Here is a 20,111-nt window from a genome sequence, read left to right on the forward strand (position 1 = left end):
CAACGAGACATTTTGTATAGCAAAGCACAAAAGATGTCAATGACATTAACAAATGCATGCATAAATGATATAAACTGAAAGAAAAATTATGCTCGCCTCGCAGAGAAGCAAAGTTCTAAATGTCTTCTTGCATTGCATGAGCTGGTTGAGCTCAGTGCAAGTACCGCGATCGGTAAATCCTCGAGAATGCAGCTAATCATGTGTTATTGTATACTACTGCCCCGTTACCCCCCAAAAAGTACAAGACAGGATGCATTCCACAGCTTAATGTAAACTATGTGTGAGGTGTTCGTCTGGAACTCCATCGTCTATCTCGTGTGACTTAGCTGATTAAAAGGAGGTGCAAGCCGAACAATTATATTTGTTTTAAAAAATGATGTTTCTAGATTTTGATACCGTATTTATGCTTCAACGCCGTATTTCTACATGCAAGATAGCTAACACATTTCTCCAGCCAGAATATTGTAAAAAATGAATCTAAGGGGGCATGGTAGCTGTACGTGCTTCATAATTCCATTCATTCTCTACAGATGAGGTTCGCAACAACCACAGCTATTAGCGACATCATGAGCTTTCCTCGTGTAACAACAACAGGGCGTCTACCAAGATGAAATTTCCAAATTCCCTGAGTTATCCCAGTTTTCCCTGAGTGCCTTTGCAAAATTCCCCGAGTGATGCAGAACTATGTTTTATGTCAAGATAGACTGAAAGCATATCGTCCGATGCTGTGACTCTCTAGTAAGCATATGAAAAAAATGTAAAAACAACGTTTTAATCCAACTTGAATAATAAGGAGTAGTGTTTATGTTATTCAAAAAAAGAATAGAATGGAGGGGTTAGTAAAATTCACAGCAAATAAAATGTCTTCTAAAAAAAATTGCAAATTGAGTCAGACATTCTCAAATACAAATAAAAAGGAGATCCATACAGAAGTAGATATTTTCGAATATGACCTATTTCTATAAACTGATAGCAAGCTCAGTGGTACGAGGCCCGAATTTTGTCACAATTGAGATTCCGTCTCAACAGCTCGTAAGTCGACCTCAACTATCCTGACATACTCTCAACCCGTGCACGACGCCTCAGTTTTGTGTTGCACTGCTTTAGAGTTTACTTTGGTTTGGATGAGGGACACCTGCATCTCGGCATCAGCCAACACTTTGTTTATTGAGCTCAAAACGGCAGCAGCGCGTTTCCTTTCCCGTTCATTCCCCAGTGCATAGGTACTTTCTGTTCTTGTCCTCCTTCCGCTGCTCGTTTGCCCCACGGACCATTTGAAGCATCTTCTTGGTAAGTTGAACAGTTCATGTCCGATTTTTCGAACTCCCTAGGGGCCGCGAAAACGCCTGAAAAGTGGCTAACGGCATCACGGAAAAAGAAAAAGAAGATATTTATTTTCTTAAAAACATTGCTGAAGAGAAAACGTGTATGTCTCACAGTTAATATAAGTACAGTTGCAGTGAAAAGGAAACCCCCACTGGCCCTAGCATAGGCGATAGTTGAACTGATTTTAATTCAGCAATCATACTTGTATTCAAGAAATTTTTTCAGTAGTTTTGTAAACCAGATATCCACTCAAAATATGCACCAAGTATGTTGCCTCGCTCTTGTACTCTATTGCTCATGACATATACAAGGGTTAGAGGGCTAGTTCTTGTAACCTGCACGCTGTGTTGTTGAGCTTCTAGAACATGTGCGTGTTTATGGAAAAAATGCACCTTGACCAATTATTCCTTTTCAATTAATGCATACATTTCCAAGTTGCTTTGCATTGCTTGAAAGCTATTGGAATTTCAAACGTTGTGAAAATTAAAAATAAAACCCAGTTTGTATTCTGCTCTTTTTGATGCTACTTTGCATTACGTGCCTTACAAAGGCTTTAGGTTGACCTGAGTGCTTGAGGATCGAGGGGTGATTTTGCATGCAGCACAAAACATATGGCACATCACTTCATCTATGCCATGTTATGCTCATGCAGGTGTCACTGCGGACAGTTGCTTGAATTTATCCCCGTTTCCTACACAGACACCATCGCTTCAAACATAAGGGACATGCATACTCTTTAGTGGCCTCTAGTAAAATTGAGAAATTTCCACTTCAAAATAGGCCTTTCAATCATCAACCATCGCAGGCAAGGAAGTTAGGATGCAGAGACTGTGGCAACATCGCTTTAGAAATAACTTAAGTGTAATGCTACAAAGAAGTGCACCACTTTTGTATTAACTATATTTGCACCAGAGGATGTATGAAGATTCTCAATAAGATCGCCAATAATATGACATGCTGACCTGTCTCACAAAGCGTTTTAAACACATGTCTCAAACAAGGACGTATGGAAAACGACGCTGACGAACCAGGCTTTCAAAATGGCCTACAAGTTGGTGATCTGTGATGTATATAGAGAACACACAGTTATTGTCTTGTTAAATATAATCGCACGTGTGGGTACAGCTTCAAGTGGCATATGGATACGCCCATGTTGACGGTACAGCAATTGCCATTCCACCTCAGGAATGTGGAATAAAAGCACTTCAATGTTGTCAGTATTTCATAAGAGACATCTAACATTTTATAGTGCTTCTTGCGTTGCCACTCCGGATTAGAAGAACATTAAAAGAAAATTTCATGTGTGGGTGGTGCACAAACTAAATTGCAGGCTTATTTCGAGCAGTTACTTCTTTTTTGGCACGAGCAGATGCATGCTGAGCTCACACCACTAAGGTTGATGGGTCACCTGCTATAGTGAAATCTCAATATAACAAACTTCAGGGGATTGCGGTAAATTGTTCATTATTCTGAAAGATCGTTATAGTGAAAGCCCCCAAATCAACCATTCTGCCCATCAACCCATCAGTTCATAAGTTGTCACCACATGAGCTATCCACAAAAACATCGCTACTGGCACTCAGCGCACACTGTTGCTATTTTCTATTGTTTCCACCCCGACGCACCACCGAAGCAAAATATAAGAGTGACGTGTGCAAACAGACGCTGACGGCAAGAAAACTACAGACAAAAGGGTAGCTGCAGGTCGCCTCCAAAGTGCAGCATTCCTTGCTTTTTGTTTATTTCTCACATGTCTTCTCATCGACACCACAACTGTCTTGATCGTGGCAAACACTTGAACTATGTCATGTCAAAGCACAAGTGCACGTAATCAACATTGCCTGGAAAGTGCAAATTGCGTCCATATGGCATCGCGATGAGTACGGAGGCGACATTTCCCCACATGCATAGCTATAGCGGACACAGAAAGAAGCGAAAAAGAAAGTGGTATGTGCAGAAAGAAGGGTGAAAAAAGGAACTGATGCGCCTCCATTGCTAGGCAACACTTTTCTTGGTGGAGCATGCACTCAAAAAATCTGATGAACCCCAACGTTCACTTTCTGCACTTTGTCGTCTGCTAGCCCACTGTTTTGGCTGCTGTGGAAGATACATGGAAATCCAAGAATTCCGAGATTTCACAATATTATTTTGTAGTACTATAATGTCATCACAGGGAAACTGAATAACGATCGTTATTCTGAAAAGTCAGCAGGGGATTTCTGAAAAGCTTGTTAATGCGGTGTTCGTAGTAACAAGGTTTCACTGTACTTCAATAGGCAATGCTGGATGATCTTCACCTCATCTCTACAAGAGGGGCCTTGCAGTTTGGCACTAGTCAAGACAGCTTACCTCCACGGGCCTGGGCAGACCAGTGGAAGAGTTGGGAGCTTGAGGAGATGGCTGGTCCCTCTACTACAGTTTCTGTCAAATTTTCACTGTTCAAAACCACGCATCTGCCGTGGGGCTTACAGTGGCTGGAGAATAGGTTCCGGTCAGCAAAGCTTTACTGTCAACCTGTGGACACCAGATGCCACCTCACAGCCCTGCGAGCTACATTCGCACAGTTAATGCCTGAAAACTGTACGTGCCTTGCACACTTAGGAGAAATATGTTTTCTCAAACTTGTACCTGGATTATCTCCTTTCCTTTTCTGAAAATGACAAGTGCACGAGAGCAGTTAGCATGTGGACCACGGCAAGTTAAGGCACTTGACAAATGCAATCAGACAGTTGTCAGAGTTGTGTTCATGTTCACTGCACTTAGCACATAAGCTAGTTTACCATCACAAGACTGTGAGCTGTGCCCAGTCTGCTGGCATTTGGAACACATTGGGTTTGAAATGTCCAGTGTCGCTGAATGCCGAGGAAAGCTCCAATGTCCTTGGTGGACAGACACATTCAGTTAAACGTGAGGACTAGGTGTAGTGTTCATATTTCTCTTGGCTTTTTCATCGTTGTGTACCAAACGGCAGTATCCGCTTGGCCATGCAGCGTATCTAGATTGTCTGTGTTTTGTGCGTTTAAGAAATCTCTCTCCAAGGGGAGACCTTCAACACCGTTTACACTGCGGTACAGTGAAACGGTCTTTGTCTAAACAGAAATACAGCCAATGCAAAACTAGGCTCCATTGTATTAAATATATTTGAACAGGAGGACATTTCAATATTCTCAATAAGTTTGCCTCTATTATTGAATGCTCACCCAACCCACGAGATGTAAATGTTTACGTCTCTGGGAAGAACACATGGGGAAGGAAGCCAATCAACATGGTTTCCGTAACAGCCTCGAAGCTGGTGATCTGATGGTATGAATAAAGAGCACACTGTTATCACCGTTATTAAATATCACTCAGATCACTATAGCATTAAGTGACATATGGAGGTTCACATATGAAACTTCAGAGCAACTGCCACTCCACCAGTGGAATGGGCATGCGATGCAATCATATTGAATAAGTTAGTAAGTTACAGGTTGAGGTAAGTCTCATAAAGACTTCTGACCTCTAACATTCTATTGTGTATACACGTTGCCAATGCAAGGTATGAGAGAATTAAAAGCAACTGTCATACATGGGTGGTACTCATACTAAGCGGAAGAATTATCTGGAGGAGTTAATTGTGGCCTGTCAGTCTTGGCACTCTCTGGAGCTTGCTGTTCTCTCGGTTCTCTCTGGCTGATACGCCAGATGCTACCGCCAAAGGCCCTAGCCTAGAGCTAGGGAACGATTGATTCCTCGCCGACCCATTTTAATGTAATGATAGATAATCTTCGCATTGTCTCTACAAAGGAGAACTTGAACTTTGACAAAGAGTTGAGAGAGCGCAGCTCAGTGAGCTTCGTTTTAGTGCTGGAGGAGGTGGCATGGTCCTTCCAGTACAGTTTCCGCGGAGTTTTCAATGTTCCAAGCCAAGCATCTATGGTGGGCCTTACTGGAAGTGGAGCATCGACGCTAGTCTGCAAGGCTGTACCGTCATCCCACCAACAGCAGATGCCGCCTTGCAACCCTGCAAACTGCATGGCACAGTTCACGCTTGAAAACTGAGCATGTTGTACACTTTGGGATAATACATGTTTTCTCGAACCTTTATCTGGATTATCTCTTTTTCTTTCTTGAAAATACCACCCGAGTCAGAGCAGGCCGCACAGGAACCACTACAGTTACGGCACTTCGTGAATCTGTTTGCACATTTGTTCGAGATGTGTTCGGGTTCACTACAGTCTGCACATGCAAGTTTCCCATGGCAAGACTGCGAACTGTGCCAATAGCACAGGCACTTGAAGCATCTTCTTGGATTTGAAATGTAGTCTGACTGGAACACTGTAAAGAGCTACAGTGCCTTTCTCAGGCAGAGATATTCAGTTAAATGTGAGGACCAGGTGTAGGGTACTCATATTTTTGCTTGCCTTTTTCACTATTATGTGCCACATGGCAGTAACCATGTAGTCATGCTGTGCATCTAGAATATTTGTCGTTCCTGTTAAACAAATCTTTTTCAGACATGAGGCCTTTCATAGCGTTTATAGTGCGGCACAATCTCATTGTATCTGCATGATCTGCAACTACAGTTAGTTTCCGGAGAATGTCGGATTGTCTTATAGGCTGTGTGCTAGGAATATCACGGCGTCTCAGGCTGGTTTTCTGGCTATGTACTCAGTCTTGACCGCACTCTTAATGCACCTTGGAGTGGCAATAACAGGTTTTGTGGTGATTGGTGCATTGCGGTCACAATTAATCACTGTAATTTTTTTAAAGTAAACTGTGATTTTTTTTCATTCTGATGTTTTTTAGGTAGAACCACCTCTTAGGGACCGATAATCTTTTTTTCAAGTTGAAATAAAGGGCCATAATATATAGGATTGAGAATCTGTAACAAAGTAAGCCAAGGTTCACTTCAATAGTTTCCACAAGGTCCCAGAGCCCTCTGCTTGGCGAGGAGACAGAGCACACGTTGGCCGAGGCTTGGCCAAGGCCCCAACCACCACTGTCCACTTTTCAACCCATCGCCATGGTACAGTTTGTGCGTTTGGTGAGAGAGCTCAGGGTGCAGGTTGGATAAAAAAATCAACACCTTGATCACTGAAGATGCTCCTGTGAAGCTATGGCTCATCATGAGAAAATTTTGGTATTTTTAAGAATGCATAAAAACTACAGCTACTTCAATACTTGAGACCGTGGTTTTAGAGTTATGGAATTGTTGAGTTCCAAAGATCTGCACAGAATATTGTAGCAAAAGAAATTCCATACCAGTGAATGCAGTGACACCAAAAGAATAGCTGAACCATAGTAGCAACCATAATATCCTATGGACTACAACAGCCGCATCATAACTTAATATGCCAGGGGCTGCCATATATTCATTCAGGTTCTCAAAATTATATTACTTCTCGTGCAGTTCAAGTTGATGTTGCGCCAGTGAAGCTGTATAGGTTCACATTTGTGTTCAAAATGGCAAATCCTTGTTCATGCGTTGCTTTTATTGGCTGCCTAGCATTAAGGTAAGCGTTAATGTGGACTTGCAGGCTGCAAAAGAAACGTTAAGTACGAGTTCATGGTTGTCTCTGAAGATATTTGCTGGAAGACAACTAGTGCCGGCGCAAACTCCAACGTTTCTCAACTTCAAATTTTCTGCTACCAGCACCATTCTTTCAGCCTCCTTCAAGGTCAAACTCCCACAAGAAACCACTGCTTTCTGTAACTTTTTGATTTGGATTCCACATACAATCTTGTCCCGTAACGTTAGGTCCAACGTGTCACCAAAGTTGCATTTGTCAGCATGTCGTCGAAGCTCGACAATAAACTGCTGGGCTGATTTGTCTGTTTTGGACACGAGTAAAAACTGAAATTTTCTGCAATTTTGTTGGGCTTGGGGTCCTAGAAAGACTCCAGAATTTCAACCGTCTCTTTGTAGGTGAGCAGGTTTGACTTACAATACGAACATCACCCAGTGAGGACTTCAATTCACTTTAGTCTTAGAGCCAAAACAAAAAGCATTCTCTTCTTTGCATACCTTGCAATGCTGCCACCTTCAAACTAAATCACAATGCGAATGACGTACAAAGTGCACTTGACCTTGCCGCCACCAAATGGTAGTACTTGTTATGACACTGCATAAGCAGCAAAGGCCTTGCTTTTCAATATGTGGGTACATTTCCCGTCACCATTGGTACACCACGCCTGGAGGCTGAGAACACAGTATCCAAGACACAGCAAATGTAGGTTGCCAGAACAAGAATCATTTATTTTATGGCCACTGTCTTCTAATAGCCAAAAGTCAAAATGAGACAAACAAACACAATCAAGTAAAGCTCAATGGAAGTGTAGACAAGTGCACGAAACATAGCAGGAAGCTATGCACACGCACTGACTGCGGTCTACTTTGCAGCAGTTGACTATATGCATAAGAATACACTAGTAGTAATGATGAAGGCATATCCTTGTTATTAGACTCACAGCTTTATATTTGTCTTGCACAGGTTCTTCAACACTTGCAAAATGCTCTTGAATGAGAAGTAAGGTGTGCTGTTTACAAAAAAAGAGCTCTGAAAGCCGAACTAGCATTGAAAGGGTTCCCTGCCCTTGTGATTGCGTAGGTGCCTATTAAGGTGTGATTTATATGTAAACGTCTGAGGGCATAAGTGGCACTGAAATGGCCTCTCACCTGTGTGAATGCGCAGGTGTACATTGAGAGTACTCTTCTGTGAGAAGCTCTGAGGGCACAAATGGCATTTAAACGGCCGCTCGCCCGTATGAACCCTGGTGTGTGTTTTCAGAATAGACATGTTACCACACTTATAGTCACAGAAGTTACAGTGGTGGCGGCGTCCCTGATGTGACTCCTCACTTTTCATAGTTGCAGCTTGACAGCTGGAAGGCCTCGATGCTGCATAAAAAACAATTAGAACAGAGTGCTATAGTAATGCTTTTCATTTGAGAACAATATTGCAATTATGAAATTCCAATGAAAGAACACAACATAGATACTAATACTAAAGATCGCTTTTTTCTTCATTGAAGAAGTATTGATGGTAATTTCAGATCAGACCAAACAGAGCACGGTTGGTTAACTAGTTTTGATTTGCCCAATATGAATTTTCCAGTGTACAAGTAGCACCCTTGTATAAATCGCACCCCCCTCAAAACGGCAGTTTATCTGAGCAAAATAGTATACAAGTCACACCGGTGTATAAGACGCACCTGTTCAGTCGGTAAGCAATTTTTTTTAAAAATCATACAGAGACGTTTCACTTCGTTAACGCGGGTCATGCGCAAGCAATGTTATACACACCCTAGGCATATTTCTGTCATCGTGGCCACCACTATGTATTATATACTGTCGAAGGGTGATAACATCATCCCTGTGCGCCGTACATGCTGTACGTGCGAGTGAAAGCATGCATCAATAAGCCAAATTGTGCACAAGGATGGAAAGTGGGAAGGTGGCAGCGTAAGAGCTGGCTCGTACTCTCGTAGCAACTCCGCAGTTTATGCAAAGACGCACACCGTATCTTGGAAGCGATCTGCAGATGTGATGACATCAGAGTCGGTCGATTCGTGACGTGCTGCTGCTCGCATTGCTGCTCAGTCCTTCTCGCACTGTGCTCCGCAACTACTCGATTATGGGAAGAACCCAGTTATGGGAAGGCACAGCACATACGAAGCTACTGGAACTACGCGCACTCTGCAAACAATACAGATCGCTTTGAAGTTGAAGCCAGTGCGGGTCATGCACTTTGGCTAAGTCGCAGATCGGTTTCAAGATATGGCAACATTGACAGCACAAATGCGCCTCGAGTGTCTATATAACTGCTATTACAATAAAAGCAGAAAATACAGGACAAAAATATATCTAGCCGGACCACAGATCAGTGAATTTGTTTTTCGAACAGTTGTGTATTAAGATTTACTGCTGGTATTAAGTGAAGTTCCAAGTGCGATCACTCAACTTCCCTTGGAGCACCAGAAACAATAAAGTGCTACCGACAAAAAAAAATTACATATTACAAGTACAAGAATTGAAACAGCAATGAGAATAAAAAATGCACATACATTCACTGAACGGCGCCACTCTTGAACTGAGACAATTTTAGTGCACCGAATTTTTGATGAACATTAAACAGTGAATTACAACTACAAAGAAATGCTTACATGCAAACATAATGAAAGGTGGAACAGAATAATACGCCAAGAAAACTCCAAGGAGGAACCTAGAGGTTCCTCCTTGGAAATAAATATGTGAGCCTAGCAGAAAAACAGAATCATATTGTGAACAAAGCTAACATTACTGGAGGGACCAGTCATAACGATGCGGCAAGATTTACAATCTAAAGCCACAAATGAAATGTAACATAGCATATAATCAAGATGGTAGAGAATGGGGGTACAACATGATGCTCTTTGTCCACCAGTTGCACACACCTGGAGAAAGAAAGAGGGAAACAAAGCTTTATCAACAATGAACAGAATTTGGAGCATAATTACCAGCCCCACAAACATTGCTACACGCAATGCAGTTCTGAGCTGCATTTCATTTTTTAGCATAAGACATCGTTACAAATAGTTCATGGCTTAAAGGTGGCTGTATAGTAGTTTTCTCAGCAATTTAGCATATATCACACAGCAAAGTAAATCTAAACACACAACCAAGCTCAATGGTCAGATGCTGCTGCAACACTGTTCACGTACATTTTTATAACTAGAGCAGTTTCACAACGAGACATTTTGTATTGCAATGCACAAAAGATTTCAGTGACATTAACAAATGCATCCATAAACTGTATGAACTGTAGCAAAAAATTATGCTAGCCTCGCAAAGAAGCTACGTTCAAAATGTCTTCTTGCATTGCATGAGCTGGTTGAACTCAGTGAAAACACCACGATCTGTAAATCCTGGAGAATGCAACTAATCATCTGCCATAGTATACTATTGCCTTGTTACCCCCCAAAAAGTACAAGACAGGACGCATTATACAGCTTAAACTATGCGAGAGGTGTTCGTCTGGAATTCCATCGTCTATCTCGTGTGACTTAGCTGATTAAGCAGAGGTGCAAGCCCAAAATTTATTTTTGTTTTAAAGAATGTTTCTAGATTTTGATTCTATATTTATGCTTGAACATCATATTTCTACATGCAAGAATACTAAGACATTTCTGCAGCCAGAATATTGCAAAAAATGAATCTAATGGGGGCATGGTAGCTGTAGGAGCATCATAATTCCATTCATTGTCTACAGATGAGGTTCGCAACAACCACAGCTATCGGTGACATGACGAGCTTTCCGGGTGTAACAATAAATGAGCACTGGCCCTGGCTGAGTCGACACCAGCTGATTCTTCACTTTCCATCAGTGCTAAGGCGAAGGCTGTGCTTCCTGCATATGAGAGGCTGATGAGCGAAAATGTGCTGTTTCACTGTACACAAGGCAAACCCCAAAATGCGGCTAAGATTTACGGCCACAAACAATTGGCTTCATGCTATGGAGACAGGCACTTCTAAAGTCATACTCTTGTACAATATAGGTTCTGAGGAAGTTCTACAGGAGTTGGTTATCATGCCAACTCAGCATTTGTTAGCTCTGGGAAACTGAAGAAAAGAATCAGATAATTCTGTACAACACAGCAAGCTGAAGCTAAATCCTTTCATCAGAGTACAGCAATGAAAGCTTGGCTGGAAAGGGAAGCTTACAAGGGTGATCTGGAAACCACCAACGCAGCAGGAAGATGTTAAACTGGAAAAGACTGTTCTGCATTTTCGGCAAATTGGGCCCCACTGCATAGTCTTAAAAAAATCACAAAGTGAGATGAGGTAGCATGTAGCAGTCATACATACTGCTTTGACAACGTACTTGCTATATTGCAGATAAAAGTATGCTTGCGTATACATTGCAACAAAGCAAATCACGTTACTGTCGTTGCTTAGCATATTTATTTTCTTATTCACAAACTTGTTACAACAATGTAATCAGGCCATCTTTGAACATATTATACATAGTTAGTGCCCGTGCCTAGTTTTCATTGTTTTGTAGTCTTCAGGACAACGAATGCCACAGGGCAACAGAAATATAACAGAAAGTGACCAGATCAGAAGCACGCAGCAGCTGGTGTTCCCAATACAATACAAAAACAAGCACTCTCCAAGCATAAGCCTCTGAATAACATATTTATGGGCCCCACAAACATACACACAAGGTGCTCTTTGCCTTTACCATGCACGAGAGAGTCCTCCTTCCATAGAAAATGTGATACTATGCAGCACGGGCAATTTTAGAGTATTGTCTGCTGCTATTAATTTTCGTTGCTGAGGTGGACTTCTAGCACGACACACGAACCATATGACATGCATATTTAGTGCTTGCAAAATGCATATTTAGTGCTGGCAGTGACTCTATTTTCATCTTGACATAGCCTGAAACACACCAACCTGCGCTTTGAAAGTGTAGGAGTACCGAGCGTCACAGTAGCAAGTTTCACTGGGCACATGCAGCGAGAAATGGACAGGGTTCTTGTAGAAAGCCCGGCTGGAAAGGGGAGCTTACAAGGGTTATCAGGATACCACCAATGCAGCAGGAAAATGTTAAACTGGAAAAGACTGTTCTGCATTTTCGGCAAATTGGGCCCCACCGTAGAGTTAAAAAAAAATCACAAAGTGAGATGAGGTGGCATGCAGCATTCATATATACTGCTTTGACAACGTACTAGGTATATTCCAGATAAATGTATGCTTGCATATACATTGCAACAAAGCAATCCACATTACTGTCACTTGCTTAGCATATTTATTTTCTTATTCACAATAAGAAAATAAATATAGCCCCACAGGGGCGTCTGCGTCAGCAGCCGTTTGGTGTGTTGCGACACCACGTACCCGAGCACACGAGGGTTGGCCCCTCCCGCCTTCTCCTTTCCTTTCTACTCATCTTTTTTTCCCCACACCCCTTTCCCCGTGCAGTGCTGTTGAGATGTCCTGCTGTGAGAGAACGTTACAGCAGTGCACTTATCTCTTCCATTTTCTTTATATTCACTTCACACACACACACTTATTCACAAACTTGTTCCAACAATACATGCAGGTCATTTTTGAACACGTTAAACATGGTTTGTGAACGTGCCTAGTTTTCATTGTTTTGTGGTCATCAGGACAATGAATGCCACAGGGCAACAGAAATATAACACAAAGTGCCCTGATCAGAAGCACTCAGCAGCCGGTGTTCCCAATACAAGACCAAAACAAGCACTCTCCAAGCATAAGCCCCTGAATAACATCGTTATGGGTCCCACAAACATACACGCATTCCCCCCCCCCCCCCCCAGGTGCTCTTTGCCTTTACCATGCACGAGCAAGTCCTCGTTCCATAGAAAATGTGATACTATGCATCACGGGCAATTTTAGAGTATTGTCTGCTGCTACTAATTTTCATCGTTGAGGTGGACTTTTAGCACGAACCATATGACAGCAGCAAAACGCATATTTAGTGCTGGCAGTGACTGCATTTTCATCTTGACATGGCCTGAAACACACCAACCTGTGCTTTGAAAGTGTAGGAGTACCGAGCATCATAGTGGCAAGTTTTACTGGGCACATGCAGCGAGAAACGTACAGGGTTTTTGTAGAAACTTTCTTCAGACTCGCAATAATACCAACATTTACACGACTCTATTCAGGCCTGAATAATCTGTCAGCAAATACTGTTCACGAAATGGCAATAATTATTTACGGAGTTAATGACACGAACCCTACTATGGCCGTAGGGTGCCAAGACAGTAATGATTGGATGGCTCAAAGTAATGATAAGAAATGAACAGATAATCCATGTATTAAAACAGACTAAAAATGCTTGTGTATAAGGCCACATTAAACAAAACTGACTCACTATCCAATCCCTGCGAAACTGGGTGTCCAGCGAAACTGTTGCAAAACCACAGCAACTACTGAGGATGGTGAGCAATCCTCAAGTTATGGTTCATGTGCTTGTATTGAGCTTGTTCTTTATTGAAACATATGCTGTTCTGTGAGTTGCACAGGTTATTTCAATTAACGTATGCACTGATCGCTTTACTTTGCTGAGTGCTTGTAGTCTCTGCATTACAAGGGGGATGAGCCACTGCTGATGATAATTTATGCTCACGGACAGACACCGAAAGGCTAACAGCATCGCTGGAAAAGAAAAAGAAGATATTTATTTTCTTAAAAACATTGCTGAAGAGAAAATGTGTATGTCCCACGGTTAATATAAGTACAGTTGCAGTGAAAAGGAAACCCCCACTGGCCCTAGCATGGGCAATGGTTGAGAGAGAGAGAGAGCAGAAACTTTATTAATGAATGGTCCGGCAGTTTCGCTGTGGTGGCCTCAGGTGGCGGCTCGAAGTCCTTGGACTCGGGCGGCATCTTTGGCTTGCCGGACGGCCCAGAGCTGGTCCACCAACTTTGAACTTTGGAGAGCCGCCTCCCAGCGGCGGCGACGCCGACGGAGAAGGTCCCCGGCGGCCCCCGCAGCCGGGCTGGCGCGGGGAAGAAGCGAGCTCAAGCTTCCCGTACTGTGGTAACGGCTGTGATTACGGACTCGTCGCGAACGGATGTGGTCCCATTACCGCGGTTGCCGGCACATTCCCAGAGCATGTGTCGCAGCGTTGCTCGCTGTCCGCAAGCTTTACAGGCTTCTGTTGGATATAAACCCGAGTAGCAGTGATGTAGGACCGCGGGGTTAGGGTAGGTGTGTGTCTGGAGCAAGTGTAAAGTTACGGCCTCATTCCTGTTTAATTTGTCGTGTGGTGGCAGGAATGCGCGTCTTTGGAGTTTGTAGTGTTGGGTGAGGTCTCTGAACGTGGTCAGGTGATCACCCAAGCCCATTGTGATTCTTGTTGCTGCATTTCTGTTGTAGTGCCCCGATCAGCAGATCCGATGCCCTGCTCTCGGGGGCGGGGGCCACATAATCTGCGGCGGCTCTGCGTGTGAGACCTCGAGTCGTGGCATGGGCCGCCTTGTTGCCAGCGAGCGGGACATCGGTGAGTGCCGGGGTCCAGAGGAGGAAGACTGTATAATTTTGGGGTTGCGAGGGCGATGACGAGGCGCCGTCGTCACAAATTTGGACTATGTGGACCGCTTCCCGCGAGACGCGACTGCGCGTGAAGCTGCGGATTGCCGCCTGCGAGTCGCTGATCACGATCGCAGCGCTAGGCACCGTGGCCAGTGCTAGGGCTATTGCAGCTTCTTTGGCCGCCTCTGTGTGTCCCGTGGTCACCGTGGCGCTCGCGAGGCACTTACCCGTGCGGTCTACAACTGCGATCACGTGTGCGCTTCTCTCTCCTTCATATCGTGCAGCGTCTATGTACGCCGCCTCGCTGCTGTTGCCAAACTTCTTCCGAAGGTCTCTTGCTCGTTTGTTGCGTCTCGCGGCATAGTGCATCGGGTGCATGTTTTTGGGAAGCGGCAGGATGATCAGGCGGTCGCGGACCGAGGCCTGAACCGCCATCTTTTCTCCATGCTGAGTGTGGTACGCAATGCCGAGTGACTCGAGGATGCATCGACCTGTCTTTGAATTAGATAATCGTTCGTATTGCGCAATGCCATGCGCCTCGATTAACTCGTCAAGTGAGTTGTGAAGCCCGAGCTCCAGAAACTTGTCGGTGCTCGCGTTGAGTGGAACGCCGACCGCCCTCTTAAAAGCCTTTCGTATCATGCATTCGACCTTGTTTTTTTTCGCACCCTATCCACTTAAGGTAGGGGGCAACATACGTTATGCGGATTATCGCGTACGCCTGCACGAGACGGATCGCGCAGTCTTCACGCATACCATTGCGCCTATTCGTGATGCGACGCAAGAGTCGGATCGTGTCATCTACCGAACGACGAAGTCTTCGCACCGTCTCTCTGTTATGGCCATTTGCCTGCAGGTGTAACCCCAGGATTCTAATTTGGTCTATGTGCGGTACGGGAGTACCATCTTCCAATATAATACGTATTTTGGAGTATTCCCGTTCTTCGTTGTGCAGGGTTTTACGACCTCTCCTTGTGGGTTTGTAGATTAACAGTTCGGACTTGGTAGCCAAGCACTCGAGGCCCGTTCCACGCAAGTAATTCTGGACCGCATCTGCTCCTGCCTGTAGCGTTCGCTCGATGTGACTGTCACATCCTCCCCCAGGAACCCAGAGGGTGATGTCATCTGCGTATAGACTGTGATGCAATCCTTCTACTTCTGTTAATTTCTCGGGTAGACCGAGTAGAACTAAATTAAAGAGTAATGGTGATATGACGGATCCTTGCGGCATGCCGGCTGGACCCGTCTCAAATTCCGGCGATTCCTCTTTGCCAACGACGATGCATGCACACCTGCACGCGAGGAAATCTCTAACGTAATTATACGTTCTTTGGCCTAGTCCTAATGTTCTAATTGTTTTTAAGAGTGCTTCGTGTTTAACGTTGTCAAAGGCCTTCTTAATATCTAGGCCGAGGATTACCTTAGTGGAGCTGGTAGTGTCGTCTACGATCTGGTGTTTAAGCTGAAGCAATACGTCCTGTGAGGAGAGGTTACGGCGGAATCCTAGCATGGTGTGTGGGAACGCGTCACGGTCTTCGAGAAAGTCGGTCATGCGGGTGAGAACTGTGTGTTCCATGACTTTGCCGACGCAAGACGTAAGCGAAATCGGTCTTAGATTATCGAGCGTAACTTGCTTGCCGGGTTTTGGAATCATGATAACACGGGCCCGTTTCCACGCTTTGGGAAGCGAGCCCCCTCGCCAGCACTCGTTGACGTAGGTCGCGAGGCAGGAGATCGACTCGTCATCTAGGTTATGGAGAGTCTTGTTGGTAATCCGGTCCGGGCCGGGCACCGATCGGGTGTTTAGTTCGAAGAGGACTATCCGAATTTCTGCTTCGCTAAATTCTGCGTCCAATTTCTCGTTTGCGACCCCGTCGTATTCAGCATGTTGGATGCTTTCGGCCTTCTTAATGTAACGATCACGTATTGCGTCGAAGAAGTTATCACCTTTGTAATCTCTTACTAGTCTATGAGTCTTGTGGCCTTGAGCGACCCTAGTCTCCTCCGGATCTAATAGGTGTCGAAAGAGGCGCCAAGCGCTCGCCCCAGCCATCTGCCTCTCGAAGCCGTTGCATGTGTCTTCCCACTGTGCCCTGGATACCTGAAGTGCGTGTTCTTCGATCTCTCTCTCTAATTGTGCTATGCGTTTGCGCAAAGCCTTATTATGTCTTTGACATTTCCATCTTTTTAGAAGTGCTCGCTTTGCTTCCCACATGTGTAGAGCAGCCTGCTGTCAAGTATTTCGAGGTTCGCCTCGGGCGGAACTTCGCACGTTGCCACGTCTACATCCCTTCGGAGCGTCTCGGTTCACTCGTCTGTGTCCGTAATCGGCTCGTCGCCTCGCGCCGCTTTTTCTCATTTCTTGCGGAACGTGTCCCACTTCACAAGTTTGAGTTTACGGCCTTTGCTTACAGGGTTAGTCCCACGACCGCTCAGGCCCGTGCCTATTGTCATCTCGATCAGCATGTGGTCACTTCCTAAATCTTCTTGCGTGTTTTGCCAGTGCGCTATGGTTACATTCGAAACGAATGCGAGGTCTGGTAGTGTGTCGACACTCACGCTGTTCCCTCTGCGTGTAGGATCGGCGGGATTCGCGATCAGTTCAAGCCTTTGGTCTTACGAGTCTTCCCAAAGGTGTTTGCCTTTGGGTGTTTCTCAGGCGTAGCCCCAGGCTCCGTGGGGTGCATTAAAGTCACCCGCAACAAGTAGAGGCTCGCCGCCGGAAGCCACGCGCGCGCCCTGGAGCAGGTCCCCGAAGCGGTGCTGCAGCGTGGGTTTACTGTACATGTTAAGGAAGAAGAGTCTGCGGCCACTCTTAGGAATTAATTCTACGAGTACGTGAGGTATCTTTACGCAGGGTAGTTTGCACTGCGCTACAGTGACGTTACGCCGAACGAGCACGGCGGCGACCGGCAATGGTTGAACTGATTTTAATTCAGCAATCATATTAGTATGCAAGAAATTTTTTCAGTAGTTTTGTAAACTAGATATTCACTCAAAATATCCACCAAGTATGTTGCCTTGCTCTTGTACTCTATTGCTCGTGACATATATATACAAGGGTTAGAGGGCTAGTTCTTTTAACCTGCACGCTGTGTTGTTGAGCTTCTAGAACATGTGCGTGTTTATGGAAAAAATGCACCTTGACCAATTATTCCTTTTCACTTAACGCACACATATCCAAGTTGCTTTGCATTGCTTGAAAGCTATTGGAATTTCAAACGTTGTGAACATTAAAAATAAAACCCAGTTTGTATTCTGCTCTTTTTGATGCTAGTTTGCATTCCTTGCCTTACAAAAGCTTTAGGTTGACCTGAGTGCTTGAGGATCGAGGGGTGATTTTGCATGCAGTACAAAACATATGGCACATCACTTCATCTATGCCATGTCATGTCCATGCAGGTGTCACTGCGGAAAGCTGCTTGAATTTATCCCCGTTTCCTACAAAGACACCATCGCTTCAAACATAAGGGACATGCATACTCTTTAGTTGCCTCTAGTAACATATTATAGTAACACACCAACATTTTATCCCTTGACCCATCTGAACATTTATCGCAGTTATCGACTGGAACTACACGCCACCACAGACATGATGCATTAACCCCTTACTTTGCAAGAACAAACACATATCAGTTTTCTTTTTTTCCTCGAACTGTAACCGAATGGAATTGTATAATTGATTCCACTCCCTAATCTTGTAGTTTTATGGTTCCGTTTGTTTTGTCACTGATCTTCACTGTATGTACCATATGTTGCCCTCCCTGCTTGGACCACATGTCCGCAGTATTTAATAAATAAATAAAATAAATAAATATTTGCCGACAATTGTGTGCTCTACACGTAATTGCAAACATCGATCTTACTATTTTGCAGAATGGCATTAATAAGATTTCGAGGTGGTGTGAGCGCTTGCACATGCAGGTTAGATACAGAAAAGAGTTCATAAAAGCTTTACAAGAAAAAGAAAAGCGGTGACGACTCTAATTAATGACTTAATGAGTACAAAAATGCCTTGGCATCCTTTTCTCACCTGAATTACTCTGGCATCGTCATATCAATCACATAAGTGGGAAAGCATGTACTGGTAGGGATTTCTCAGGTTAAAGCGCTTAACACAAAAAGCAGTACAATTTTTTATAAGATTCAGGTGTTGCCAATACTTGAGTATGCGTGTGGGGTGTGAGAACAGTGGAACAGCTTGACACAGACAATATACAAAATTTTTTTGCAATCTGGTTTGATTTCAACAACTACACTCACGAATACAGCTTACGGAAAGCTAAAGAAAGTTTCAAAGTGCAAAACTTTGTAACACAGAAATATACATACTAAAATGTTTTCATAACATACTTTCTTCTAAAACGTGCCTAAACAATGACCAATACTTATTACAAAGAGCGTGACCCTCCGTTTAGCCACTGTACATCCGTACAGATCATACGAACCAAGAGAAGTTAGCGTATTTACTCGATTTTAACGCGCACCCGTTTTCCATGACAAAAAAAAAAAAAAAGAAGAAGTACAATACCACGCACCTCGTTCTTTCATTTAGAAATACTATTTTCTCTCATTTGAAAAAAAAAAAAAAACATTTACTCCCAACACACTAAAGTTGCGATGAATAAAAACACAAATGGAAGCGGCGTACCTTGCCGCCAAGATTTTCACTGCGGCGGTACGAGTTGCGCGGGGCAGTAGCTGTCACTCGTCGTCGCTGTCAGACAACTCCTCATCGCTGTCAATAGGCCAAAACATGTCATCCTCCATGCCGTCCGTGGCATTCGAAATCCCGCACTTTTTAAAGGCCGTGTTGACCATGGCAGACGGGATCGTGCCCCGTGCACCTTTCACACATCGAGCAAAGTCCTGCAGCGAGGCATGCTTCACTTATTGGCGAGCGTCAATGCCTCCTTTACTGTATGCCTGCCGCGTCGACAGCATCGCTAGTCTTCCCATTGCAGCGGAGGTTCCCGTCGATCAGAGGCACAGCCGCCTCCATCGCTGCCTAAAAGTATCAAAATTGGCACACAAAAAAAGCGCGTAGCGGCCATAGTAGCGGCGCCGTTGCATGTGGCGCCACCTTCGCTGCTGGCGCCGTTGGCGCTGCGCTTGAATTTAATCTTTCTTCATGTTTACGTAATATAACTTTAAAACAACTTTAATGCACAGCTATGTTTTTTTTTAGCAGAATACATTTTTATTTTTACTCGCTCTTCATGTTGATCATAAATTGCGCGTCCCCTTGCGAGCTGCAAGTCACAGCATATGGTCACAGTATTATCAATTTGGCGCCAGATTTCAACCCGTGAAGGTGTGCGCTTGAGAAAGTGCTTAAAAAATATACGAAGTATTTGTTTCCGTGCGCTCAATTTGTAGTGCTGATTATGCTACAAGGGGTTTCATATGCCCTGTCAACGCAACTATCCTCTATCAACGCCGCTATTCCCTCGCCTTTTTCGAAGCATGCCGGCAACTTACGCGCTCACAAAATTGACTGCGTGCCCCCCTCCACTACTCCCCGCCCCCAATTCGTCGAGGTTTCCCTAGATCCTCTGTGGCAATGCCTTCGAAATTTCGACACTTTTTATAATTGTCTTCACAACGGCTAGAAGCTTATGGCTTGGAGCTAGGTATCAAGCGCTAGCCATCTTGATGTCTAAACTATAACTAAACATAGCTCTAGCTACCCCCAGCCTGCTCAAGCTGTATCAAGCTAGCTAGCAGCCAACTTGCGCTCCTTGGGCTATGCGA

General features: G+C 44.3%; 2 protein-coding genes across 2 annotated transcripts in view; one reads left to right on the top strand and one right to left on the bottom strand.

Moving 5' to 3' along the window:
• The window catches only part of LOC142588852 (uncharacterized), a 37,922-nt gene extending 25,339 nt beyond the window's left edge, over window positions 1-12,583 (bottom strand). Inside the window, exon 1 of the mRNA XM_075700672.1 lies at window positions 7,883-12,583. Coding sequence (XP_075556787.1) covers window positions 7,883-8,174 — 292 coding nt within the window. The 5' untranslated portion in view covers window positions 8,175-12,583. The remainder of the gene's footprint in view (window positions 1-7,882) is intronic.
• l(3)neo43 (cytochrome c oxidase assembly protein COX16 homolog l(3)neo43) overlaps window positions 1-20,111 on the top strand; it is a 58,521-nt gene that overhangs the window by 15,004 nt on the left and 23,406 nt on the right. The window lies entirely within an intron of this gene.

This window comes from Dermacentor variabilis, chromosome 7, assembly GCF_050947875.1.
Source record: "Dermacentor variabilis isolate Ectoservices chromosome 7, ASM5094787v1, whole genome shotgun sequence".
NCBI classification, from domain to species: domain Eukaryota; kingdom Metazoa; phylum Arthropoda; class Arachnida; order Ixodida; family Ixodidae; genus Dermacentor; species Dermacentor variabilis.